This window comes from Camelus ferus, chromosome 13 (genome assembly GCF_009834535.1).
Source record: "Camelus ferus isolate YT-003-E chromosome 13, BCGSAC_Cfer_1.0, whole genome shotgun sequence".
NCBI lineage: Eukaryota > Metazoa > Chordata > Mammalia > Artiodactyla > Camelidae > Camelus > Camelus ferus.
Window position 1 is genome coordinate 18,381,143 of NC_045708.1, and position 27,809 is coordinate 18,408,951.

The window sequence follows — 27,809 nt, forward strand, 5'->3', positions numbered from 1 at the left end:
CGGACACTTTCCTCCACGCTCCTTTTCCTCGTTAAGTGAAAGGAAGCCAGCCTGCCAGTGTGGAAGGAGGGATTTCGCCAGCTGCGTTTGCAGCTCCCAGGCTTGGTGGCCGTGTCGAGAAGGGGGCAGCTGAGCTTTAAGTCTCTGAAGCGGGTGGAGCTTAGGGGGAGGGGAGTGCCAGTAGGCCTTCTTGGCGGCCACTCTCCATCATTCTGTGGCGGGGTTCTGAGGTCCGGGAATACAGGGGCAAAAGTGAGCCTCCCGACAGGCTTGTGGGGGGCTTCGTTGGCATTTGGGGAGGCGGCTGAGCAACGGTGCTGAAGGGACAGCTCCTACCTGCCCCACTGCACCCGAAAGGCACCTCCGCGTGTAGTCTCTCCCTCGAACCCCACCCCCCCCACCAACTTCGAGTGGACCGCCTTCTAGGTGAGGTGCATGAAAGGCTTCCTCCGAGTGGCAGTTTGGAAGGATGCACGTCCGGCTGCGCCAAGCTGGCTTCCTTGCTTTTTACCCCACTTCAGCGTCAGCCTTGGCGCTGGAAACTGCAGCCGTGCCTCCAAGCCGCGCGCTTCCTCCCGCCTCCAGCGGGTAAGGGCAGTGCAGCCAGGCCTAGCAAACCCTTCTTCTGGGGCCCCCAGCGGGAACAGGAAGGGAAGCGGCTGAGATGCGCCCTAAGTGTCGCACGGCTTGAAGTGGGTAGCTCGGTTGCATAAGGTGGAAGGAACTTGGTAGTTTGCAAAAGCCAGCTCTTGGCGGGAGCCGAAACCCGGAGCCAGCCGACTCGCACCACCCCAGGCTCATTTATTGCCTTTGACGCGCGCCTCCCCCACTGCGCCCCCACCCCCTAGGCGCGCTGCCTTCTCGCGTGCCCTCCCCCCATGCCCCCCTCCTCACTCCCTCCAGAGGAGGTGAGTTTAAACCCCGCCCACGTGACCCCAGCTGGGCCAATGAGCGGCGGCGGGAGGTGAAATCCGGTTCTAACCGGTCCGGGGCTCCCAGCGCTATAAAAACTTTATAAACCCCCCGGAGCCCGAGCAGTGTGAAGAAGAGACGAGAGCGACCCCTGGACCGACCAAAGCCCGCGCGCCACTGCAGCCCCGCGTCCAGTGTCTACGTCCCACCGCAGTCGCCACCATGCCCAAGAGAAAGGTACGTGGCGCGAGAGCCCCAGGCGCTGGGCCGCCGCCGCTGCCGCCGCCACCACCAATGCTACTGCCGCCGCTTCCCCGGCTTTGGGACGCAAGAATTGGCGCCGAGCTGGAGTAGACTCAGCCGCCCGGCGCGGTAGCTCGAGGCGGTGTCAGGTGGCCCGGGGCTAACCCTCCGCAGCTTGGCTGCCCGCGGGCGCCAGAGGCCATATTGGAGGAGCGGCGGCCGCGGCGGGAGGAGCCATGTTGGCGGCTGTTTATCGCGCTCCCCTTGGGCTCGATGTGCCCGCCCCGCGCCCCCTCCCCCCCGTCGCCAGGTCCCCTCCCCTCCCCGCGGGCGGGCAATTCAAACCCGTAAGGGCGGGAAGGCGGTGTTTGGGGTTGGCGGGCGGGGGATCGCGCTGCCGCCAAAAAACCGCCGCCGTGAGGGGGCGGGGGCCCGCCCCTGGGGGCGGGGCTTCGCGGTGTGGCCCCACCTCCACCCGAGCACCACCCACGGCCCCCGCGCGCCAGACTCGCGCCGGTGCGCGCTGCTGCCGCCCACGAGTTCCCCGGCTGCGTACTCCTCCCGTCTCCCTCCCTCGACGGCTGCCATGGGAACGGTGCTCAGGCCCCGCCTCCGGAGGGGTTTGTTTGCCTCCTTCTGCAGCTGTTGCTTCTGCCTGGCGCGGCGGCGCGGGCTGCACTTCTCTGCGCGCCTCGCTCCAGCTTTGCGCGCGCTTCCCGGGGCGGTTGGAGCTCCAACACTAGCGGTCCCTACGCGCTTTGGGCCAGATTGGGCTTGACGCTGACACAAAAGAGCACTCCTAGAGCTTCTCAGCACTTTGGGGTTTTGCATAGGAGCCGGGAATGCTACATGCCGACGATCTGTGTGTCCTTGAAAAGTTGTGTACAAGATTCCCTTCGATATTTTTCCCTTAGGAGTTTGTTACGCTTAGTGAATCATTAAGAATTGCTTCAGAAGTTGCAACTCTTAGTTTTTGTCTGTTTTTTATAGGCTGAAGGGGATGCTAAAGGAGATAAAGCCAAGGTGAAGGACGAAGTAAGTCTTCTCACTTTTGGAGTCTCACAAAGCCTTGGGCTCCTTTAGTGATAGTTAACCATATCCTTAGTCCTGAATTTTCCCTAAGTAAGTTCTCTTCAGTTCATATTGTCTAGAACAAATTGGCACCAAAACTTTTTTTAAGTGGCTCAACTGTCCTATTTGTAATTTATTTTTTTTTTTTAATAGCCACAGAGAAGATCGGCAAGGTTATCTGCTGTAAGTATATCTGCTTTTAAATTTTCATATTTATCTCTGAAACTGAGAAGCATTGAAAAACGATTCCTTTTATTTCCCATGAATTATGTTCAGTGGTTGGTATTGAATGACTTTGCTTTGGATTCTTGCCCATTTAGAATTTGCTGGTTCTGAAATTGTGATGACTGTATCCAAAGGGGGACACTTGAATGTTACTTGAGTGGGCTTCCGAAGATAGGAAGTTTTAATGGAAAGCCTGCCACAGACTTTACAAAGTAGGAGAAACTTATGAGCCTGTGGTATTGTGGATTGTCTTCTTTGGTCCATTGTACTAATGTACTTTTTCCTTTCTTTCCCCCAAATAAAAGAAACCTGCTCCTCCAAAGCCAGAGCCCAAGCCTAAAAAGGCCCCTGCAAAGGTGAGCAGGACAGTGAAACACGTGTGTCTAGGAGTTACATAAAAGCCTGAGCGCATCTGTTGGCACAAAGTTGAGATATATGACAAAAGTTAGGACTGGACCTTAACCAAGAACTTGGTCATCAATTTATAGAAAACTCTGCACTTGCGTTTTAAACACTCCAGCATTTAAGCTGTCTTGTTCTTTTATCATTTATGCTCAGATAAAAATTTTTGTATGTTGAAGACCACAGCAAATTATAGATAATTTGGCCTAGTTTTGATGAGTTTTGTTTTGTTTTTTTTTTGTTTTTTTTTTTTTATCATTGGGGGAGGATGTGTAGTTTATCAGTGTCTTATCTATGATAGATAATCCTATCTTGTACAGAGCTTGGCAGACTGTATCCTGGTGATTTGAAACAATAAACAGATCTTTTTTCCCCCTCCACCCTTTTTAGAAGGGAGAGAAGGTACCCAAAGGGAAAAAGGGGAAAGCTGATGCTGGCAAGGATGGGAATAATCCTGCAGAAAATGGAGATGCCAAAACAGACCAGGTATAACTTATTTTACTTTTTCATTGTGCGTTTTAGTCCAGAGTTTGCTTCTCTTTTTTTCTGAGTTTAAATCTGGATTCTTGAAAGAGTCTGCCATCCAATAAAGAGAGCTGTTGCGTGAGATCTTCGTCCTGTCTTTAGGTGTCACACTCGTGCTACACCATAGTTTTCAAGCTGGGAATAACCTCAGATCTTGTAATGTTGCTGTGCCCCCTTCTCCAGTTTTATAGTAAGGTCCAGATGGGGAAGTGACCTACAAAGTTATTTTCAAGAGAAGTACTGAGTCTCAGTGTCAAAGTACCTAAAACCTGAACTTTGGCTTGGGGGCAAGATAATTGTATAAATGAAATATGAATGAAGATAGTTACATCTTGTATTAATCTGTCTATTTTTCTTTTAGGCACAGAAAGCTGAAGGTGCTGGAGATGCCAAGTGAAGTGTGTGCATTTTTGATAACTGTGTACTTCCGGTGACTGTACAGTTTGAAATACTATTTTTTATCAAGTTTTATAAAAATGCAGAATTTTGTTTTACTTTTTTTTTTTTAAGCTATGTTGTTAGCACACAGAACACTTCATTGTTGTTTTTTGGAGAAGGGCACATGTTGCTAATACAATGTCTCCAAAGCTGGATTGCTGGGGGAAAAACACCTCTCCTGTCTAGTATTGAGAGACTGCCTCTTGGTTCCCAGGAAGGAGGGATTCCTTGATGTTGACACACATTAGCCATCTTGGCACACACGCCTTATGGTGTGGAAAAACTAAAATTAGCTTTTATGTCCTCTTCTCCCTCTCCTTCAGCATAGACTTGACTCCCTTAAACCCAGAGACCTGTTGGGACCGGACCCCAAAAATTGGTTATCAGTAATGTCGAGCAATCTGGACTTACAGTGTCACCATTGAGATGGCATCCCTCAAAAGAGCAGCAGTTCCTTTTTTAGATTGTGGATCTTCAGATTGATAATTCTGCCATTTTCATTTCCATTTCCTGAAAGTCAGGGTCGGCTTGTGAAAAGTTGTTAAACAACATGCTAAATGTGAAATGTCAACCCTCACTCTAAACTTTCCCTGTTCAGAGCATCACATGAAGACTTCATTGGGTTTTATAGTGGCTTTCTGATTTTGGTAGTCCATTGAAAAAGGGAGTTTGAAAGTTGTTGTATACTGTTAACGATTGTCTGCCCATGTCCTGCCTGAAATACCATGATTGTTTATGAAAAGTATCTTTAATAAAGCTGGATACAGTTTGGCTTGGAATGCTGCTTCTAATCTTTTCCCAGGAGTGGGGGAGCCTGGTTTCTCCAAGTCTCTTGGGACAGGATGCTTTTTGGTGTGAGGTGTAGAGATTCCATGTTCAGTCAATCTTTATAGTCCGTCTGTAGAACACAGTGCTATGTGAAGTTAGGAAAGATCCCAGGAGTGAACAGATGGTGAGATGCTGGGAGCAGAGAGAGTGGTTTCTGTGTTTTGCAGCACTCCATGAAGCGTATTTTTAAATGCAGATTTTTGGTTGATCCGAGGATTTGGCCTGGTAGCTGTCAGTAAAAGGGCCTCTCCATTTCATTCACATTGAAGACCTCTGTAATATTAGTAAATTAATAGATAAGGCTCTAGTTCTTGTATGAGGAGAAAGTGCTTCTTTGTCTACACAATTGGCCATAAGATCTATAAGGCAGATGGCACCCTGCTCTCCTGCAAATTAGTTAAATTCTTGTCCTTGCCGGTCACCTGCTCTGGTACCAGAAACAAAAGTGTTAATGGGGACTTTTCTGATTGCTTTAGTTTAGAGACCCTGCAGAAAACCTCTTTCCTCTAGGAAGCAAGAAGTTATCTGTTAGGAAATAGAACTTGTAATAAGTTGATGCTTGCAATTTGGATTTGCTTTCAGCTCTGTTGTTTGAGGGGAGTAAAGTAAGTTGGAGACTGAAAAAAAAACCTTGCTTTGTTTATCTCTTTAATCAAATAGGTGGAGCTTTTATATCAGTTAAGCTCTTCCTTGATAAGTTTTCTATAGATTATCTCCAATCTTCAGTTTTGAGACAATTGTGTAATGTAAGCGTTAACACCCTTTTTACAGATGAGGAAACAGCTCAGATGAAGAAACCTATCCAGGGTATGTGCACAGCTAAAGAAAAGCGGTTATGTGTACATCTCATGAGTAGCAAGGTCCCAGTTCAAACCCCCAACTTTAGTGAAAAATAATTTCTGACGTTGACTTCTTTTAGGGGGCACCTTTTGGGTAAAGTAAAATTTGCCCAGTTAGGCAATATCCAGGCATTTACCTCTTGTTATTGCTGAAATATTTCTAGGCTATAGGTTGTTAGTTTTTATTCAGGGATGGTGTCATCTTCCAGAGTGGAGCCCATTACAGCTGTTAGGAGTAGGGATGTGGCAGTTTGATATTTGCCCAGAAGTTGCAGAATTTGAGAAAGCCACAGTTGGGGCTACCTTGTCAAAATAAGAGTTCAGATTGTTGAGATGTGTTGAGCCATGGACATGGTAGGAGTTTTTCCACATGATCTCATTTAATCTTTGGATCAGTCCTGTGTAGTGACTAGCTGAGGTTATACTCAGTAGTAATCATCTTTTCCTGTTACCTAGAAATTAGGATGAGTAGGGTGAGCTTAGACTTTTTTCTCCTTCCTGGAAAATACTGATTCGACTGGCTGTGGACCATTAGAGTGCTTGGTCTACACTCAGGACCAAAATCAAGAAGCCAGACATGAAAACCTGGTATGAACATTTAAGATAGCCATAATAGCATGATCAGTGGCAGTCCTGACCTGGACTAAAAATAATCACAGAATAATTTCATAAAATAAGATAATATAAAAACAGATTCCCTTCCCTTTAGCCCTGTCTCCAAGTCTATTTGGGATGAGCTGCCAATAACCTGCATTTGGGTGCTTTAAGTAAAAGAAATAAAATGGCTTAAACAGCAGAGGTTTTATCTCCCTAAGAAGAGTCCTGGGAGTGGTTCTAAGGACCCAGATGGTTTTTTCCAACTTTGCTGCTCTGCTGCCCTCAGAATGTCCACCCCTACCTCATCCTCCAAGTCAGCTTCTCCAGACCTCAACTTGACATTAATGTTCAGAGACGGAAGAGCTGTTAATTCACTTTTTCTCCTTAAGAATAATGAATTATTTCCCAGAAGCCCCTCAGCTTGTGTTTGGGCAGAAGTACATCGCCTGCCCAATCATGGCAAGAGGGATGGAACCACAAAATCTGTTTAGGATTCAACCAGAATTATTGGAATTAATTAGGAGGAGGGATAGATTATGACAGAAGAAGGAAAGGGCTGTTGAATAGACAATCTTTCCTGCTACACTCAGTTCCTGTGGTGTCTCTAGGACTCGCCTTGCTTGACTACAGCTTTTTTTTTTTTTAACTATTTTTTTTAATTTTTTCATTTTTTAGGTGGGGAGGGAGATAATTAGGTTTATTTATTTTTAGAGGAGATACTGGGGATTGAACCCAGGACCTCTTGCACGCTAAGCATGCACTCTACTACTTGAGCTATACCCTCCCCTTGACTGAGCTTTTGACTGCTGAGCACAAGTCCCCCCCAACCTTTATTTAAGTTGAGAAATAAGTCACACACCATAAAACTCACTGTCTTAAAGCATACAGTTGAGTGGGTTTTCTTACATTGACAAAGTTGTGCGATAATCACCACTATCTAATTCCAGAATGTTTTCATCACTCCAAAGAGAACCCCCATACCTATTAGTCATCCCTCATTCCCCCAGGCCTAGGCAATGCTCTGTAGATGGGCCTATTGTAGACATTCCATCTAAATGAACCATACAATACATGGTATTATAATTAGCTGCTTTCAGGGCTCATCTACATTGTAGCATGTATTTCATTCCTTTTATTGCCAAATACCCATTGTATGGCTATACCATATTTTATGCATTGATGAGTTGGATGTTTATAGATTGTTTCTACTTTCTGGCTACTAAGAATACTGCTGTGAGTGTTGTGTGCAAGTTTTTGTGTAGGCATATGTTCAGTTCTTTTGGGCACATATCTAGGAGTGGAATTGCCGGGTCATAAGGTATCTCTTAATGTTGAACTTTTTGAGGAACTGAGTGACTTCTACAGCAGCCGTGCCATTTTACATTCCCACCAGCAACGTATGAGGGATCCAATTTCCCCATGTCCTTGTCAGCACATTTTCCTGTTTTATTATAGGCATCTTGGTGGGTATGAAATGGTATTTCATTGTGGTATTGATCTGTATTTCCCTGGTAACTAGGATGTTGAGCATCTTTTTATGTGCTTCTGACCATTTGTGTATCTTTTTTTGTGGATCATTTTCCATTTTTAATCGGGTTATTTATCTTTATTGTTGAGGCATAGGGGTTCTTTATATATTCAGGATACTAGATTCTTTATTCTCTCCCATCCTGTGGGTTTTCTTCACTTATTTGATAGCGTCCTTTGCCCAGTGGTTTTTTATTTTGATGAAGTCCAGTTTATTTCATTTTTGATTGCTCGTGCTTTGGTGTCATATCTAAATCCATTACCTAGTCCAAGGTCTTAAGATTTACACCTGTGTTTTCTAAGAGTTTTAAATAATTTTAGCTATTAAATTTAGGTCTTTGAACCATTTTGAGTTAATTTTTGTATATCGTGTGAGGTGTACATCCAGGCATTCCCTCCTTTTAAACCTCTTGACCTCTCTCTGGGCCTTCCATTTTTCTAAGACACCATTTGTCTAAGCCTTTGCTTTGTGAACACTGAGGCCCTGTTGAGACCCCCTTCTCTACAGTTTCTCCTATGATGTCATCCAGTGACTCACATTTTCATCTCCCATCCACATCTTTTAACTATTCCCACCAACTCCTGTGCAGTCCCACGTAGATGTACCACAGGCACCCCAAATTCAGCATGACCAAAATGGAACTCATCTTGTTCTTCATAAACCCACCTCCCCTGCTGGTCCCAGCACCACCACTCACCCATCCCTCAAGCAAGAATCCTGAAAGTTACCACAGATACCTCCTTCCCTCTCCATCATCACACGTTTCCAGTGAGTGCCTAAATCATGGTTACTTGACTTTGGGAAAAAAATTTTTTTTGTCATGAGAAATTTCAAATATGTTCAAAAGTAGAATAATGTAAAACCCCATGTACCTTTTACATAGCTTCAGTAATTATCAACTCGTGCCAGTCTTATACTACTGTCTCTTTATTCCTCTTACCATAACCTGACATCATTGCATTCATAAATATTTCAGTATATATCCTTAAAGGATATGTACCTTTAAAAATACACAATCATACCATTAGCATAACCAAAAACATTAATTCCTTAATATGAAATATTCAAGTTCTTAAATTTCTAATTGCCTAAATGTCTTTTTTTTTTTAAAGTAATTTATTTATTTGAAAATCCAAACAGGGTCTCATATTATAATTGGTTGGCATATTTCTTGGAATTTCTTTGAGCCTATAGGTTCCTCTCCGTATCTTTCCCAGTTTGGATTTTGCTATTATAGTTCTATGATGTCATTTAGTAAGTTTCTCTATCCTTTGTATTTCATGTTAATTAGTAGACCTAGAGGTGTGATTGGATTCAGATTTAGTGGCAAGAAAACCTCATAGATGATGTTATATGTGTTTATCAGGAGACATCATGTCTGATTGTCTCCTTTTATATGTTGCAGCCGTTGAAGTTCAGTGCCTAGATCCAAGGTTGCAAAATGGTAATATTCTCATTTTACCATTCCTCCTCCTCATAATACCTGACGTACCGCTCTAGAGAGAAACTTTAATTTATTGGTTCTTTGGTTACCCAGAATTACAGTTCATTTTGGAAAAAGAGGATAAATGTCCAGATCTTTTGCCAGTTTTTAAATAATGAGTTGGTTTACTCGCATCCTCCAAAAGTGACAGGTGGGTTGTTTTTTATATTTTTAGTAACATGATTACTAAAACATACTTGTATTTCATTTCATTGCAGTTGTTAAACTCAGTGATGCTCAAATTGTCATTTTTGTCCTCTCCAAGTTGGCTCCTTAGTCCTTTTGACACAACCCTTTTGATAGTAGTTATTTGGTAACTTCCTTGCTATATCTCGTATGATAGAGTTTTCTGGATTTGTCTTGTACATTTCCTGTTCCGGAGTCAGCTATTTCTAGGGGTGGAGGGGGGAATAAAATCCCTCATTCCTTTTAGTGGTGAGTGGTAAATCTAGGCTCTAGAATGCCCATTGCTGTTGTTTTGGTCATTGTTTCTAGGCCTTTTTGATGCGCAGAGCTAAGACACAGCACTGAGAATCTCAGTTCTCTTTTGTACCCTAAATTATAAAATTAGAATATCACAGTTACTCAGTTGTTTTATCCCGTATTACACAACAGTATCAGAATAACAAAAGGCAGTTTGAGGTTTTGTCTGCAGTTCTTTTTGTTCTTGGAACTATTTCCCACTGGCATGGCTAATCAGTTTACTCTGTTTTAAATTTACTTAGTATAGTTCCTCTCTTTATGGCTTGCTCCTAACTGGATACACATTAACATTAACCTGTTTTATTTTTCCATTTTTTAAGAATTTGTTTTAGTTTAATTTTATTTATGTAAAATATTTACATAATTCCAAGTCTAACCTACAGAACAAGATATATTCAGAGAAGTCTAGTTTCTGTTCCTATATCATCCTCCACCTTATTCCCTCCTTCCCCATTGAGTGACCCTTTGGTTTGATTGAATCTTTTCTTTTAAAAAAATTTTTTTTAACATAAATAATGTTATATTCCCCTTTTCTTATATGAAGATAGCATACTGTACATTTCTCTACCTCACTTACTCATTTAATATAATCTGGAGATGTGTTGAGAAATATTTGGGGGGAGGGGCATAATTCACTGGTAGAGTGTATGCTTAGCATGCATGAGATCATGGGTTCGACTGCCAGCAGCACTTAAATAAAAAACTAAATAAACCCAATTACCTTCCCCCAAAAAAACAAATTTTAATGAGAAATATTTGGCCTTGATTCATCATACTATTTTGTTATGTTTACATGTATTCCAAGACTTGAGTGTACAGACCATATGTATGTATTTTTCTTTTAGTTCTTTTTTTTTTTTTCACTTGTTTTTGGTATTTAGAATGGTTAACTTTATAGTAATGCCTTTACATGATAACCTTAGTCTCTCCCAACCTTACTGAAACTCCCAATTCACTGACCCTCTTCACCTTTTCCCTACCAGTCCCTTCCTTTCTTATGTCTCCATTTCCCTTCTTACCCAACTTAGGTTCCACTGTCCAGCACTAAAACCACACTCAGCAACCTTCTCCCTCCTCCATCACTCTTAACCAGCACTTAGCTGCACCTGCACACAAACAGCTGAAGACACCACCACTATTCTAACCAGACTCCCTTCATAGTTTGACTGCATTTCAAATGGGCCCTGAACACTACCAACCTCCCTCTCCTACACTTCCCTACAACGTTCACCTTTCCTCTCAGATAACCTACTTCACACCTTCACTTCATCTCCCATCCTCAACACCCTGGTCTTCTCATTGATGACTTCCCCTCAAACTTCATAGTCATGGAAGATGCAGTCAGAGAGGAGCTCCCTCATCTTCCCGCCCCCACCATAGTGTGTACCCCTCTGCATCCTCTCTTATAGGGGAACTGCTCTCTGAGTCTAGGCCTTTAACTTGTCATCCACAGCCATCCCTCTCAGCTCCTCTAAAACTAAACCCATGCTGATGTCTCCTTTCTCTCTGCTGGACCATTCTCACATACAAACACACTAAGCCTCAAAAGCATCCCCCCGTGGCCCTTGTGAGCCACCACCCCATTTCTCTGCTCCCCTTTACAGCAAAGTTACTCAGCGAAGTTGTTTGTACTCTCCATCACCACTTCCTCTCCTCTCATTCTCTCGTTAACCCACTCCAGTAAGGACAAGCCACAGTGGTGTACATCTTACTAGAGTCAGAAAAGATTCTGCCTCATCTTCTTTGTCCTCTTAACCAATTTCTTTTCTTAGGTGTCCGCAACCAGTATTCTGGCTATAAATACCATCTACGTAACAATGACTCAAATTCTTGTCTCTATACAGAACCTCTCCCCTCAGATCCAGACATGGACCACTTAATAGACTTCACCAATCTAACAGTGCCAAAGTTTTACTAATTTTCCTAACAAAGTCACTTTCCTTCAAGATTTCCCCATCTAAGTAAATGGCACAATCATCACCAAGACCTTAATTTCTCTCTCCCAGTCCAGTAGTCCATGGATGATCAATCCATCGATAAATCCTATTGGCTCAATTTTGAAAAATCTGTTTTGGACCCAGCCAGTTTACATTGCTATACCTGCAGTGGACAGGAACTATGAGATCCCTCAATTCCTCAGCTGCCTCTTCAGCACTCTCATTTGGACCCCACCTGCACCAAGTTGCTTCTCCACTTTCAGACTTCGATAAAAAGCCACTCCTGGCCATGAGCTGTGGCTTCCTAAAAGGCAGCCAAGCGGCTGGTTGATCTTGTCCAGAACTGTAGAGACATAAGCTTCCCAGAGGCAGCCATTGAAAAAGGAAATAGGTGGAAGGGTAGGGAACTGTGCTGATAACTGCCTCCTCCCTCTCCAAGGTTCCTCCTTTTAGCCCTTCTAGAAAAGTCTTCTGGGCCAAGTGAAGACTCACGCTCAATGGCCTACTGTGTCTCTGCAGCTTGCTGGGCAGCAATAGCCAGTGCATAATTCATCCCACCTCGTGCACTGTGTCTTCCCTTCTCCCTCACCCTCATCACGCTGGTCTTACATATCCCAAGTAAAGTGTCAGTACTTTAATCCTTTCCTTAAGGAACAAGGCAAGCCACCATTAACTCTCTGGGGCGATACCTCAGCACACCTGTAAACTTGTGAGCAGTGCCATTCTGGAGTCCCACCCCAGACCCAGGGTCAGAATTGCTGGTCAGGGGGCCCAGGACTGTGTTTTTAAAAGCTGTTGAGGTGATTCTTGTGCCTACTACAGTTTGAAGATTTTCTTGAGGAAGAAAGTTTGTAGAGGAGAAAAACTTGTTGCTGTCCCCTTGGGAGAGGTATGAGGATGTGAATCTTGGAGCTGCAGCAACTCCTTTGTGACCATAAGTCCTATGTAGCCAATACACAGGGGATGACAGAGCAGAAAGCCTGGGGCAGCACCGAGCTACTGAGCTCGTTTTAGAGCTATCAGACTCCAGATATTCATGTGAGATAGTGAAAGGCCTCTATTTTTGTCAGGTAATCTGTTAGTTGCAGTTGAAAACAGTCCTGATTCTGTAGATTGTTTCATTTTATCCTCAATGCTGATGAGAAGTGGGAAGTAATTCTCCATTTTACAGGTGAAGGAACTGAGTCTTGGAGAGGTTGAGGTCTTACAAGGTCATGCATGCTGTGGTGGTGTAGCCAGGAGTCCAGCACAAGCCCATCCGGCTCCTGGCTCCCAAACCATGACTGTTTGGCAAACTGGCTCAGATAACATTGAATTTGTGTGAATTCATGAATGAGTTGGGCTTGAAAATGTGAATGTGAACTATCAGCATGGACTGAGCTGTAGACTGGAAGGTTGGAGCACTATTTACTGACCACAGCAGAAATGTTCACTTTCCCACAAAAATGCAGTGGGTAGAGGATAATTTTTTTTTTCAGTTGTTCAAAAGCTTTGTCATTCTTCAGGGTCACAGGTAAGAACTGAACAGGAGGGATGGGTCTTAAATTGCCTTCTAAGAAGTCTAGGTCAAACACTTGAAAGATGACTTTTAAAACCAGGAATAACCTCGGGGATCATCTGCCACTCTTAATGATGCAGATAGGAAATAGTAACAACTCTGCATCCTTACTGAGCCTTCATTATAAGTCTTCTACTCTTCCAAATGCTTTACGTGAATTACTTAGTTCTCACAGCCAGTAACATCATTATTCCCATTTCACAGATGGGAGAATGAGGCACAAGAGAGTTAAGTGACTTGCCCCAAATCACATAGTTGGCAGGTAACTAAACTTGACTTGAGCTTGGGTGGTCTGAGCCTGATGGCTGCATTAAAAAACTCCATACTATTGTGAGTCCCAGTAGCACTTGCTGGGCCACACCGATGGCAGAGTGAGGACTAGAAACCTGCCTCCACACTAGTCTGGTCCCCATGATATGCCCCAGTCTTTAAAGCTGCCAACTCCCGGCCCACCATCCACCAATTTCTAACCACTGAACCTCTGGAAGTGTCCAGCTTCCCTTCTGGTGCCACCGCCGCAGAGGAGCCCCAGTAACTGTCTCTTTCTGCTCCTACTAGACAAAACTGGCCCTTGGGACCCCATCTCCCACTCTATGTTTAAGAGGAAAAAACTTCATCCGCTCTCACCTCGTTCACCAGGGCTAGAGGTTTCACTGAGCAAAGACTAGTTCCTGGAATGTTTTTATTCTTACTGAGATCACTTATGTCATCTCACTTAACCCTCACAATGTTTTACAAAAAAACCCTGAAGCTCAGAATGGTCAGGTAACTTGCTCATGGTTACAAAGTTGTCCAAACTCCTGACCTCTGCCAGAGAAGGCAGTGTCCACGGTACCATGGGTGGGCTCCTAGCACAGCCCTACTCAGCCCAGACATCCCTGGGCCCGCAGTAGGCCCTGTGCCAAAGCAAGAGCCCCATTTCCACTCCTGGCATGTGGGCCAACACCCCTTACAGCCCCCAGGCCCTAAATGGAAACTTTGGCTACTTTGGCCTTTGGCTCTGGGGCTAGGCCAAAATGGGGTCCCCATCAGGGCCTGCACTGCAGGGGACCAGCCAGAGGCTGATGCTTCCCCAGAGAGTTTTAGCAGCAGTTGAGGACAGAGTGGGCACTGCTGGTCACATAATGACTTGTTTATTACTTGCCTGCTCATACGTTCTAAATTTCCACACTGCCCTGTATTCCTTGAATGAGGGAGGTGCAGGGGGAGTGTTTTCTTTGCCTTCCACACATAAATGTACTGCCTGCTCACTATGAGAATGTTCTTTGAAACAATTTAAGGGTTATAGATAAGAGAGCAACTGTGAACATCTCTGTCCTCCCAGAGGCAGCCACCGCTATGTTGGTGTGGACCCCTCCAGGCTTTTTTCTGGGCATTTACAGAGGAGTCCCCGTGTCTTCTGAGGTCCCCTTTACCTCTGCGATGTAGCAGAGGTACTGAGATTGGCTCAAACCACCACCTGCACAAACCATGGGAAGGCAAATGTCACCTCCAGATTTCTTTGAGCCCCAAGATGGGCGAGGGGGGACAGAGGTGGGCCCAAGTATCTCTTCAGTCTCTGGCCCTTGGTTCTACCCTTGCCGTCTTTCCTCTGACCCAGATGAGGGTCTCAGCCTCTTTCTGGATTCTATCCTGACATGCACACAGGACATTGGTCAGCCGAGTAGACTTCACGGAGGGTTTGGGGTTTCCTTGAAGGGTTCACGTTGCACCCTATGCAGCAATTTTAAGCAGCATTTCTGATAGGTTGAAAGTCCTTTCAGCCACCCCTGCCGATAAGGGGTGCCCCCTGGCCCTTCCTCCATCCTCCCACTCGCCCATCCATCCCTGACTTGGGAAATTCAAATTCTCCCTCCTTTATCCAAGCAGTTCAGCTCCCCAGCTCCTCATGGAGCCAACACAAAGGCCTTCCATTGTCCGGGGCCCCCCTCCTCGGCCGGCATCTGTGGTTGTACATTTCATTTTTCCTTGCTGCTTTTGTGGATTGGGATTGGAGCTCTGGTAAAAAGGCTTCTGCTTACATCTGGTTACCTAGTTAACATATATAAATAGTTCAGGGGTGGGGTTTTTCTTTGCTTGCACAAGTGAAATCATGTGCCCAGTGCCCAGCAACTGGCTGGTTTCACTCAACTTCAAGTCAAGCACACACATCTTTCACATCACCAGTAAAAATGGCTAAATTTCATTAAGAACTTAGCTTGTGCTGGGCACTTCATATCTGTGCTATCCCAACCTGGTAGCCACTAACCACATGTAGCTACTCAGCCCTTGAAATGTGGCTGGTAGCTACTGAAGAACTAAGTTTTAAACTTTATTTTATTTTAATTACATTTTTAAATAAAAATATTTATCTGATAATACGACTTTTTTTTAGTAGAAATACGCTTTATTACATTGCTAGAGATATTATAGCTGAAATGTGCTATAGGTGTAAAACACCACATTCCCAAGGCTTAGTAGAAGAATAGAAAATATCTCAAACAATTTTGATATTGATTTCATGTTATAATTATATTTTGGATATATTAAAATGTATATGATTAAAATAAATTCTGCCTTTTTAATATGGCTGTTAAAAATCTTAAAATTACATATGTGGCTTGCATTATATTTGTTGGACAGCACTGCTTTATGTAAATTATCTCATTATTCCACAGATTTGTTCAACAAATATTTAATGAGTAGCTTCTTTGTGTCCGGCCCTAGGCTAGGCACTGGGGATACAGCAATGAATGAGTGACCAAAATTCTTGCCTTTATAGAGCTCCCATTCCAGGTTGCTAATTTTTTACAGTAACTATACCAGGTAGATACTATTGTTACCCCACTTTATAGATGAGAAAACTGAGGCACAGAAAAGTAATTTCCCCAAAGTCACAGAGCTAATGAGTGGTCGAGCTGGGATTTGAATTCAAGCATTCTGAGTCCACAGAGGTTAAGTTTGTGGCTGCTGTGCAACCATGGATATCCATCATTGTACAGTATTAATGTATTATAATTTATCCAACCAGGCCTCTACTGTGGGATGCTGTACTGGACTCAGTAAATGTTCTGACAACAAGTAACTGTGGTTGAGGGCAAATATAAGATGTTGAAAAGAGATGAGATTCAGGTCTGAGGTCATAAGCAGGGCCAGAGATGGGATAATGAGGGACATGTTGAGAAGCTGAGGGATGGGCTTGGCTGGAAGGCACTGGGGGTACTATAAGTGGGAGATGAGGAGGGCAGCAGCAGCGCCTAGCATCCTGAGGACCCATGCAGGAAAGGACAGAAGGACTGCAGAGAGGAGGTTGCATTTAAGGGGCAGCACAGGGTAAGGCCAAGTACCAAGGAACCAATCCTCCGAAGCCGCCATTCCTGAGCCAGGCCCTGTGCTAACAAACCTTCCACATGTATATGGTCAGTCTGTCGGTCACTCAATATGTCCTGGGTGCCTACTGGCACCAACCTTGAGGCGGCAACCTCGCAAGAGCCCTAAGAAGAGGTTTTATTCCACCTACTTTACAACTGAATAACATGGAGCACAAGGAGGTGAAGTGATGTAGCCAAAGTCACCCAGTAAACTGGTGGAGAAGCTGAGTTCAAACCCAGGGCCACCTGGTTGCAGAGCCCATGGTTCACTTTCCTTACCAGCCTGTGTCTGCCCTCTGTGCCAACTCCCCACCTGCCAACATCCTCAAGGTCCACTGGAATTGGGGTGGGGGTGGGTCTGTCACTAGCTCCCAAACTGCAATTGTGGGCTGGGCTCCAGCCTAGCACAAGAGATGAGGGAGAGGGGTTGAGCCTCATTCCTGGATATAAGGGGTTTGTGCACGCCTTTGACCTGGACAAAGAGCATTCTGGATTTCTCTAGTGAAGGAAACATTCCTGTCCTGCCCACAGAGGGGTTAACATGCTGGGAGGCAGCTGGTGCAGGGGGAAGATGCCAGGTTCAGGGTCTAGTAGGCTCAAGTTCTACTCCTGACTCTGTCTCTGTGTGACCTTGGGCAAATGACCTCTCCTTTCTGAAGCCTGACTTCCTCATCTATAAAATGGAGACAGTAGGAAATTACTAGTAGTGAAGAAATCCTGTCTTCAATCCTCAGGCTAGAGCAGAGAGGAACCTCCCTCCCGCCAGTGACCAGAGTCAGAGAAACAGCAGACCCTGACTGAGCAGAGGGCCTTCAGAAAAGGAAATAATAGGGGGAAGATATAGCTCAAGTGGTAGAGCACTTGCTTAGCATGCATGAGGTCCTGGGTTCAATCCCCATTCACCTCCCCTAAAAACAAATAAACCTAGTTACCTCCCCCCACCAAAATAAAAAATAATTAAATAATAAATAGAACATTAAAAAAAAAAGCAAAACCTCATTAAGAAAAAGAATAGAAAAGGAGATAATAGTAACAGTCATTGTTTTCTATTTGCCTTATTTAATACCCACAATAACCCTATAAGGTAAGTAGTATTATCCCATTTTGCAGAAGTGAAAATTGAGGTATAGTAGGCAGCAGAGATGACTTGAACCCAAACACTCTGGCTCTTAGGTCTATGATTCTAACCACTGTGCTCTATTGTACCTCTCCTGTTAATACAATATGACCCCCACCAGGGCACCCAGAAGAGAGCTTTGGCTAGGAGAAGCAGCCTTGATCCCCCAAGCTCCTGCCTGCATGCTTGGCCTCTGGGGTGCAGTGAGGAGAATGGGGTTGTGTTAGCAGACCCAGCTTTAACGCCCCCATCATGACTGTGGGCGCTTTGTGAGCCTCAGTTTTCTCCTCTTTAAAATGTAGGGTACACTACCAAACACAAGGAGGGTGAGAGAGAGATCTGTAGAAGTACCCAGCACAGAAAATCCTAGAAGACTCCCTGGGGGAGCTAAAGGGAGGGAATGAGGTTCCTGAGTGGAAGAGGAGGGCAGCCTTGGTTGGGAAGAGGCTCCACCGAGGCGGGAAATTGAGGAATGGGGCCAGGACAGCCTGGTCTCAGTGGCCGGGAACCCAGGCTGGGGTGTGCAGTGGTGGGGCGGCAGGAGTGGGTGAGGGCCCTTCCAAAAGAGGAGTGAGCCTGAGACCCATGCCATACTCTGCCTCTCACCCTGGGCCCCCTCACAGGTCCTTGTCCACCCTCCAAAATCCTGAACACTGATCAATGTATCTAAAACCTTAGAGGCCTTTGAATCACTCCCCTCCTCCTGGCCATGTCCTCTCAGCTTTCAAAGTCCATTTCCAGGGCATCCTCCTCCAGGAAGCCTTCCCTGATGCTCTCACTAGGGGTTATGCCCATAGCATAGTTCTTAGCTTATCTCATCAGGCCTGGAGTTAGACACTCATATGCACCTGAGTCTGCAGAGCTCAGAGGCAGGTCAAGGCTCAGGGCTGGTTTCACTCAACTCAAGCCCAGCAGGGACTGAGACCTGTCACTTCCTCTCAGGACTTCTGCCACTCGCCTGTGCTCCAGCTGTGCCCTCTCCCTCCCAAGTCGCTGTCATACCTCCTCCATGGTTTATCCTTCAACCTCTTCTCCATGCCACCATCTCTGCAAAGTGACACCTCCTTTCATTTGGTTCCTTCAACAATTACTGGTTCAACAAATGACTACAGGTAACAGTTCAGTACTGTATATTTGAACGTTGCCAAGAGAATAGATGGTAAAAGTTCTCATCACAGGGAAAAAAATTTTGTAACTATGTGTGGTGATGGATGCTAACTAAACTTATTGTGGTAATCATTTCACAATATACAAATATGGAATCCAGTAAAACAAATACAGTTTTATATGTTGATTATATCTTAATGAAAATAAATAAATAAATATTTTTTAAAAATTGTATCACACCCCCTTTCTGTATGCCAGGCCCAGTCCCAGGTGCTGGCAAATAAACAGACAGGTTCCATCCCTCATGATGTTCCCACTCTATGAGGGAATCTGACATCAAACCCAGAATCCTACCAATGGCCACACAATTGCAAACTGATGTAAGAGTTCTGCAGAAAAAAAGCACATGGTTTAATAATCAGACTGTAGCCTCCTGAGGCCAGTATGGGAGTGTGGAGGGGCCAGGTGAGGGGCCAAGACTACAGGAGGATGGGTCAGGCAGAGGGAACCACTGGAGCGGCCAGAATGGAGTGTGACGGAGGGTGAGGGGGCATGTGATGCAGGTCTTGTGTGCAGGCTCTCAGCTGCTGGTCATTCCCCTTCTCCCAGGTCTTCTGTGGCTCCCTCTGGCCACACACTCCACAGCCCTTAGTTGACCTCCCAGGTCTACACTAGAGGGAGAAACCTCAAGGTCACTCTCATCTCTTCCCTCCTCCTCACCTGCCATGTCCATTCACAAACATTTATCTAGTGTCTCTGGTAGCCAGACAGCTGGGCATATATACATGGCAGGCAACAGAATGGACATGGTGTCTGCCCTCTTGGAGGTTACAATGTATCTATATCCTAAATGGCTCCTTCCAGCTCTTCAGCCATCACCTTTCCAATCCAACCCAGCATTCATCTTGATCTCCACTGGCTTCCTCACTGCCTCCAACTCCATGCACGTTCCTATACCAAAGCAAGGTACATATTTTAAAGATACGACTCTGCATTTCTGTAGTCTGAGTCGTCCGGCCATAGTTCTTGTCTTGATCCTACATTTGTTTCCTCTGTAGCTCTCACAATCTGTAATTATTAATCTGTTTACTGGTTTAGGTGAAAATGGAAGCTCTGAAAATTATGTGAAATTGAACATACGCACCTAATTTCACTCCCTCCCCAAACTCCACTAAAACTACAGTAAAGAGGTTTTGTTTAACGCACAAACCCACTAAGACGAGGAGAAAGAGCACAGCATTTGGAAGCTGGAAAACAGGTGGCTGGGTGGTAACTATACAGCAAATTCAAGAAAACTGTCACCTAAGCTGGATATGGGGAAGGGGAACCAACCCAGTTTAGATCAGACTTCCCCAAAAGGCTAAATCGGGGGGGGGGGGGGGAGCGGGGGGGAGGAGTGATGAAATTAGGAGAAGAGGTTAGAAGCTGTTTTGGGACCAGAATTGTTAGGTCCCTAGGTCTCTTCCCCAATCCTGGCAGAAAACTGGAGGTTTACTCTCTAGAGAGAATTGAAAAGGATCACTGGAGTGGGAAATCACAGGCACAGTGGAGGGCAGAGGTCTCTCCCAAATCAGGAGATGAAGTAACACTGTAAAGGCTGAGAGTCCCCCCAGCCTGTTTCCCAGCTTGCCTCCCAGAAAGCTGGCAGCCATGGCTCTGCTCTCTGGGCAAGGGGGTCAGAAAAAGTCTTCTCAAAATGCAAATCAAAACTACAATGAGGGATCACCTCACACTGGTTGGAATGGCCATCCTTAAAGTCTACAGCGGGGAGGGTACAGCTCAGTGGTAGAGCATGTGCTACCACACACAAGGTCCTGGGTTCAACCCCCAGTACCTCCATTTAATAAATAAATTAATAAATTAAAAGTCTACAAATAACAAATGCTGGAGAGGGTGAGGAGAAAAGAGAAAGCTCCTACATTATTGTTGGGAATGTAAATTGGTGCAGCCACTATGGAAAACAGTACAGAGGTTCTTTAAAAAACTCAAAATATACTTACCATATGATCCAGCAATCCCACTCCTGGGCATATATCCAGAGAAAACTCTAATTCAAAAAGATACATGCACACTAATATTTACAGCAGCACTATTTACAACAGCCAAAACATGGAAGCAACCTAAATGTCCATCAACAGATGAATGGATAAAGAAGACGTGGTATATACATATACATGATGGAATACTACTCAGCCATAAAAAAGAATGAAATAATGCATTTGCATCAACATGGATGGAACTAGAGATTATCATACTAAGTGAAGTAAGTCAGGCAGAGAGAGACAAATATTGTAAAATATCACTTATACGTGGAATCTAAAATATGACACAAACAAGCTTATTTACAAAGCAGAAGCAGACTCACAGACATAACAAACATGGTTATCAAAGGGGAAAGGGAGTGGGGGAGGGATAAATTAGGAGTTTCAGATTAGCAGGTACAAACTACTGTATATAAAATAGATAAACAATTCGTACCTGCCGACTATGCCAAAAATAAATAAATAAATAAATAAAAATTAAAAAAAATAAAATAAAATAGATAAACAACAATGTCCTACTGTAGAGGACAGGGAACTATATTCAACATTCTATAACAAACCATAATGGAGAAGAATACGAGAAAGAATATATATGCGTAACTGAATCACTTTGCTGTACACCAGGAACCAACACAACACTGTAAATCAACTATACTTCATTTAAAAAAAGCTTTCTCAAAGCTAGTCTGATGAGGCCAAGAAGAAGGATCTACTGTTACATCAAGATATTGCATCCAAGATGCAAGAACGGGCTGTTATTTTAAAAAGAAACAAACATCAAGAACATAAAGCCCTAGCAAATTAAAAATTCAATGGAAGAGTTGGAAGACAAATTTGAGGAAATCTTCCAGAAAGTAAAATGAAAAGAGATAGAAGAGCGGAGAGAAAAAGAAAACAAAGAAAATTAGAGTACTGGTCCAGGACACTCAACATCTGAATAATAGAAATTACAGAAAGAGAAAGCAGAAAAAACAGAGGAGTCATGAATTAAAAATCAAAGAAAATTCCCAGAACAGAAGGACATACTGTCCTATGTTGAAAGGTGTCTCCAAGGGCTCGGTGCCATGCGTGGGAACAGACCTGTTCCAAAGGCACCATCGTGAAATGTCAGAACCTGGGGGGGAAAGAGAAGACCCTGCAGCTTCCAAAGAAGAAAAGAGACTCCATAGAAGTCCCAGGAACCAGGATGCCTTTGGATTTCTCAATAGCAGCACTAAAAGAAAATAATCTCCAATGAGAGTTTTTTATAATAATGACAGCAAAACTCCTATAGCGCTTACGATGTGCCAGGCACCATTCTAAAAGTTTTCATATATTCTGTACTGAGCCAAATTATTAAGGGTGAAGGCAGAATGAAGATATTTACAGATTTGCAAGGTCTCAAAAATGTCACCTCCCACACCCTCTTTCCCGAGAAACTGTTGGAGTCAGTGCTCCACCAAAAGGAGGGAGTAAAGAAAGAAGCAGACTGAGAAAAATCCAACACAGGCAGGAGGTGAGGGATGCTTGTGAAGACGATCCCAGGATCAGGCAGGGTTACCTAGAAGCCTAAGCTTTAGGTTCTGGCACTTCTGGGGGCCGCTGGGAGTGCTGGGATTTGCAGAGGGTTCTCTGGGCTGGTGGGAGAAGCCAATGACAAAGCATTTGTGCTAGACTGCCCAATGAGAGCTCAGAAGAAAAGGTCCTGAGTCTCCAAGGGATCTCAAGCTCCAAGAATATATTGATTTATCGATCCAAATAAATTATACCTAATTTTGGATTTTTTAAAGGGCCCCCAGATTGTATAAACTTTAAATCCTATAAAATCTGGGCCTTTCCCGGCTCAGAATGATAGCTGTTCGCCAGGTATAAAGGGCAAACACTCTGGACTGGAGCAGAAGGAAGACTCCAAGAGAAGTTTCTTCAGGAAGAGGGAATTGACAGAACATATAATGTGGTAGTTATGGAGATGTGCCTCCCAGAGCCCCCTTCAAGGAAAGGCTTGCCGCCCGGCTGTGGGGAATCTGGATAGTAGACCACACCGACTGTGAGCTCCTTCGGGGTCAGTCTCCAATGCAGAGAGCTGCCCTGCGCAAGATCAGATCTTTGGCGGGGAAAGGGAGGGGAGGATGGGGAGCCCACACTAGTGTCTGAATCAGGCAGAGCATAAAGGCCTGGCCATTTCAACGGGGCTCAGGACACTCCAACAGACAATACTGCCAGTCGGGCAGAGGCTTCCCAGGCCTCGGTGCAGTTCCTCTCCCTCTGTCCAGTCCTGCTTTGCCCACTTCCTTTCATAAGTGTTGATCCCTAATAAACATCTCTATCCCCACCTCCACTTCCAGAGATACCAACCTGAGACACCTGATTTGTAGGAACATCTTGAGAAGAGATTTAGGTAATTGGTGGAGACTGGAACACACACAAACTAAGCAAGTGACAAAACAGGACAATTATTAACTACAGGGAAAACAAAAAGGTGGTACAGGAAAGGAAAAGTAACCATAGCTCATATACAGTAACGTGAACAATGACTACTGAACTAACCAAAATTATGATGGCAGTCTGGGCAGGTGTATGGTGGGGCAGGTGATGGGGAAGAGAATTAAAACTTTATCTTCCATAGTAGAAAATCGAAAGATAGTGTTTAAAACAGAAAGATCAAGAACTGGCAAAACAAGCAGGTTAGTTAGAAATACTGGAGATAAACCTAAAACATAGCTAAAAGAGTTGAAAACAGACGCCTCTGGAAAAGTGGAAATGGGGGAAAAGGGTAGTGGACTGCCTTCTGTTTTCATAGAAAACCTTGTAATACTTGTTATTTCTTTAAACTACGTGTATGCATAACTTTTGTTTTAAAAAGAATATAATAAACAAGATCCTACTGTATAGCACAAGGAACTATATTCAATAGCTTGTAATAACCTATAATGAAAAAGAAAATATGTAACTGAATCACTCTCCTGTAACACAACATTGTAAATCAACTATACTTCAACTAAAAAAAAAAAGAAAAAGAAAGAATATAAGCTTCCTGATGGCAGGCACAGAGTCCTGTTCTATAAAATCCCCAGCACTCTACTATTCCCGTAACTGAATAGAAGACACCCTACTTGAAACTCTAAGTGGCTCCTCATAAGGCACAGCATTAAGATCACAGTGTTTGTGATGTGTCCAGGAACTACAGGCAGGGTCTGGCCCCCTGCAAACCCCTCTCCCTGACTCTTCCTCATGTGCCTCTTCCAGGTGTTCACATGCACTTTGTTCCTTATTGCCTCAGGAATTTTGCACATACTGTTCCTTCTATCTAAGAAGCTATTCACCATCACCTCTCTCTTCAATAAATCGGCTGGATTTCAGCTCAAATGTCACTTCCTCCAGGAGATCGTCCCTATCTCCTGTCTCCCTCTCTTTATCACCCTGATGGGGCCTATCCCAGGATCCCAAAGGACCTTGTAGTCTATACAAAGGCATTTACTCTTTATCCAGAAGAGAACAGGGAGCCACCAAAATGTTACCAGCCAGTAAAGATAAGATCAAATGTGCTGGTAGGTCTGTGGCTCAGAGATTTATGAGCAGCAGCAAGCCACTTACTTGGGGCCTAGATGATCCTTGCTCAACAGTGGCCTCATCCTACCTCCACAGGGTACCTCCAGTAATTCCCTATGGTAGTGTCTTCCAGAATGGGGCATGACCACCACTGGGGGCTCTAGGGATAATTTTTGTGGGATATGACCAAATATTTTTCAAAGATTTATATATTTATCTCGGTACTCAAAAAATAAACCTTGCATACTAAACTCCTGATTTCATGGCTATTATTGCTCAGGACAAACTTCATGAGGTTGATACTCAACTGACTGACTAAAATTTGGGGCCTCAAGTCTAACTTGCCAAGTACACTGAAAACCCCTCTGTGTCTTTATAGAACTCTCCTGCCTGAAACACCCTCCCCACCCCCTGCTTTGGAAATTCTACACATCCTTAAAATGTCCCAGTTGATTCCCCTCCTCAGGAAAGTGGCTTTCAATCAGGGTAGGAGATTGACATAGTGGTTAAAAGCCAAGCCTTAGCAAATGTAAAGTTCAGGCTTTGGGTGATAATGATGTGTCAATGCAGGTTCATGAATTGTAACAAATGCACTACTCTGGTGAGATGTTGACAGGGGAGAGGCTGTGTTGGGGCAGGAGGCAGAGAAACTCTCTGCATCTTTGCTCAGTTTTGCTGTGAACTTAAAACTGCTTTTAAAAAAAATAAAATCTAGTTAAAAAAAAAAAAGGCCAAGGCTTAGAAATTCGATCCTTAGCTAGCTGCATGACATTGGGCAAGTTACTTAACGTCTCTGAACCTAAATTTCCTCACCTGTTGGATAGGAATAATATTGCCTATCCTTAGAGGACTGTAGTGAGAATTTAATATCATGTATACAAATGTATCTAGCATACAGCAAGCCCTCCTTAAATGTTATCCGTTATTTTCATGAGAATAGGGAGCCACGAATATGAGAGGGGTTTTCTTACTATTTTAATTATTCATTTTTGTATTCCTTTCACTATGTGAAAGTAGACGCTTAGCAATAGCGGGTTGGTTGCTGGAGGCCTTACTGCCTTTGGGAGGGATCACTGTCATCCACATCTCACTATTAGTTACTCGGTGAGCAGGATGCTGGCGGATGCTGGAAGTCCACACTAAGTTACACGCGGTTCTGAGCAGGAGTCACAGCGGCTAGAAGAAGGCCACTGGCAACCTCAACACCATTCCTGAAACTCAGTTCGAGAGGAGCAGGGTCTCAAAAGCAGGTCTCCCCGAGGGCGGCACTCCGCTCCCGTGGTAGCCAAGGCATGGTCCCCCGCCCCAGCCCTGAGAAGTCTCCTGGTGCCAGGCAGGCGCTGCTCCCTGCCGCCACACGGTGGCAGCATAGAGCCGAGCTCCGCGCCCTACCTGGGAAGCGCTGGGGAGGCAGAGCCTTACCGATTGGCCCTCTTGGGCTCCCTGCTCCTTATCCTTGCCAGGACAGGTCACGGCCTTCTAGCCGAGGGCTGTTGGGCCTAGCCTCGCCTCAATACCTCCGGCTGGACCCTGGATTCCCGATCCTGGTCCAGGCACTCCCAGCTCACTTGACTTGCCCTCTACCTCGATAACCGCTCCTGGGGGCCACGTTGCCTCGTCCTCAGTCCCGTGCAGCACACCTGAAGGGTGCCAGGCCAGACCTCGCTCAGACTCAGGATCCAAGCTCGCCAGATGCAGACCGAGCGTCTGGTCACACTTCCAAGTGCGCCAGCCCGGAGGGAAGGAGGTGGGCGTGGGCTCCAGCTCTTCAGCCCTCACTGCCTGGACCTCTGGCCTTCTCCGCCCGCTGCTTCCGCTTCCGGGCCTGCATCTTCTCAGAGCTTCCCTGAACGCCGCGAAGCCGCTTCCCAACCCTCAGAACGCTGGTCCCAGGGATTGACTGCACGGCCAGGGGCTGACCTGCAGAGGGTTCCTTTTGCAGGCTGCGAGAGGCGAACCCGGCGCGCGCGGGCACGTGCCGAGGCGGGGCTTCAGGCGCGGGGGCTCGGAGGGGCGGGGCCTCCGGCCAAGGGTTCCCTTGGGCCAAGGAGACACACGAGGCGCGCGTGGGGTGCCGGGAGCGAGAACTATGCGGAAATGGGGCGGGGGGAGGTGCAAGGCTGGGGGCGGGGCGGGCACCGGCGGTGGTTTGAGAGAGCTCAGGGCCGACTAGACCTGGGAGCTGAATGGGCCGGCCCTGGTGTTGGGCCGGGATTTGGGGCCCGAAAGCGAGAAGGGCCTCAGTGGAGAGAGAAGGAGGCAGGAACCCCGCCCACTTTCCGTGCTGGGTTCTTGAAACTAGCCCGGAAATCCTGGGACTCAATCTGGGGCCTAGATCTGTAGGCAATGGTTTTTATAGAGAAGGCTGATAGGGGCCCTCATTTGGTTTTTATAGAGACGGCTGATAGGGCACTCATTTCCCCTACATTCCAGGAACTGCTCAAGCTTTTCCGGAAAGTGTTTGGGGGCTAAGCAGCTCCCTCCTCACCCTGCAGATCAGGCCCCATCCAAGAACCCGACCAGGCCCTGATGTCCCTCCAGAGCCCGCCCTTATCTTCAGTTTCAATAAGATTGGGGGAGTGGGGAAGTCTTGGGGGGCCACATGCCACATACATCTGGAAAGATCTCCAGGCCCCAGGGCTTTCTCGCCCCCTAGCCCTCTTGACTCCAGCAAACTTACTCTCCTTAGCAGAGGTATTAGAGGGGTCCCCATGGGGAGAAAAGAGGGAGCAATTTCAACTGGCTCCTTTCGGTTGCTGTCTCTAAAAGAGAACTTCGCAGGGCTGAAGACGGGATGCGCTCTTAACCCTTCCTGCCCAACCTAGAAGCTGGCAGGAGCTCAGCCGGCTCAGCGGTAGAACTGAGGTGCACAGAGTCTTGGATTCTTTAGCTTTCTGGTGCTCTGTTCTGTTGTGGGCCTGGGAAACGAGGGGAAACCCTTCCAGCCTGTTCTCCGCCCCTTAAGTTTTTTTCTTTTATGTGAAAGTAATTAATACGTCTTAGAAAAAATTAAACCTTATGAAAATACAGATTTGAAAACTGAAAAACCCTCATCTTCACTGCTCAGATAGCTGTTTTTTCTTTTTTCTTTTCTTACTTTCGTGTTTATAACATACTTAACATATATTAAATATATGTGTGTGTATATATATATATACATATATATATATGGGGGTCACACTGCACATTACTATTTTGCAGCTTGCCATATACTGTGGACATTTTTTCTTGTCTTATTTATGGAGATACCTCATTTTTAAAGAGTTCATAATATATCAGAGTATGAGTACCCTATAATTCATTTGGTCCTCTACTCATAAACATTTAGTTTCATGCCCATGTTTATAGTGATCTTGGTGTTGTTTTTATTTTAAATTACAAATATGTACTTACTGTAAATTTTTTTTTAATGAAACATTGATAAAGGCAAAAGATACAGACAAAGACAAAATGAAGTTCACCATATTCCTACCAACTACAGATAACTCCTTTATCTTGTAAGCTACACCTTATGGAATGCATACTATATGCCAGATACCATGCTAAGTCATTCATGGAACAGCAACCTGAGGTTTGGAGAAACAACTCTAGTGAGG

At 45.1% G+C, this 27,809-nt stretch overlaps 1 protein-coding gene and 2 long non-coding RNA genes across 4 annotated transcripts in view; 1 reads left to right on the forward strand and 2 right to left on the reverse strand.

The window, feature by feature from the left end:
- The window catches only part of LOC116668312, a 57,539-nt gene that overhangs the window by 28,337 nt on the left and 1,393 nt on the right, over positions 1-27,809 (reverse strand). The window lies entirely within an intron of this gene.
- HMGN2 (high mobility group nucleosomal binding domain 2) lies at positions 183-4,595 on the forward strand. Of its 2 annotated transcripts, XM_032495576.1 has the most exons (6): positions 934-1,149; positions 2,146-2,190; positions 2,380-2,409; positions 2,757-2,807; positions 3,244-3,339; positions 3,740-4,595. In XM_032495576.1, the coding sequence occupies exons 1-6, from the start codon at positions 1,135-1,137 to the stop codon at positions 3,773-3,775; spliced, it is 273 nt and encodes a 90-aa protein (XP_032351467.1). In that variant the 5' UTR covers positions 934-1,134; the 3' UTR covers positions 3,776-4,595. The 2 variants fall into 2 exon arrangements, with proteins under 2 accessions (XP_032351468.1, XP_032351467.1); XM_032495577.1 differs by lacking the exon at positions 2,380-2,409 and having other exon boundaries at positions 183-1,149.
- LOC116668311 lies at positions 3,874-26,206 on the reverse strand. The gene is made up of 2 exons (XR_004325438.1): positions 25,636-26,206; positions 3,874-4,917 (listed from the first exon to the last, which is right to left on the reverse strand). It is a non-coding gene; the product is annotated as an uncharacterized LOC116668311 (long non-coding RNA).

What these genes read in the sequence shown, in the direction of transcription:
- HMGN2 (XM_032495576.1), top strand. An exon ending in AAGCCAAGGTGAAGGACGAA is followed by an intron (nt 2,191 to 2,379) that starts GTAAGTCTTCTC and finishes TTTTTTTAATAG; the next exon opens with CCACAGAGAAGATCGGCAAG. An exon ending in CTAAAAAGGCCCCTGCAAAG is followed by an intron (nt 2,808 to 3,243) that starts GTGAGCAGGACA and finishes CACCCTTTTTAG; the next exon opens with AAGGGAGAGAAGGTACCCAA.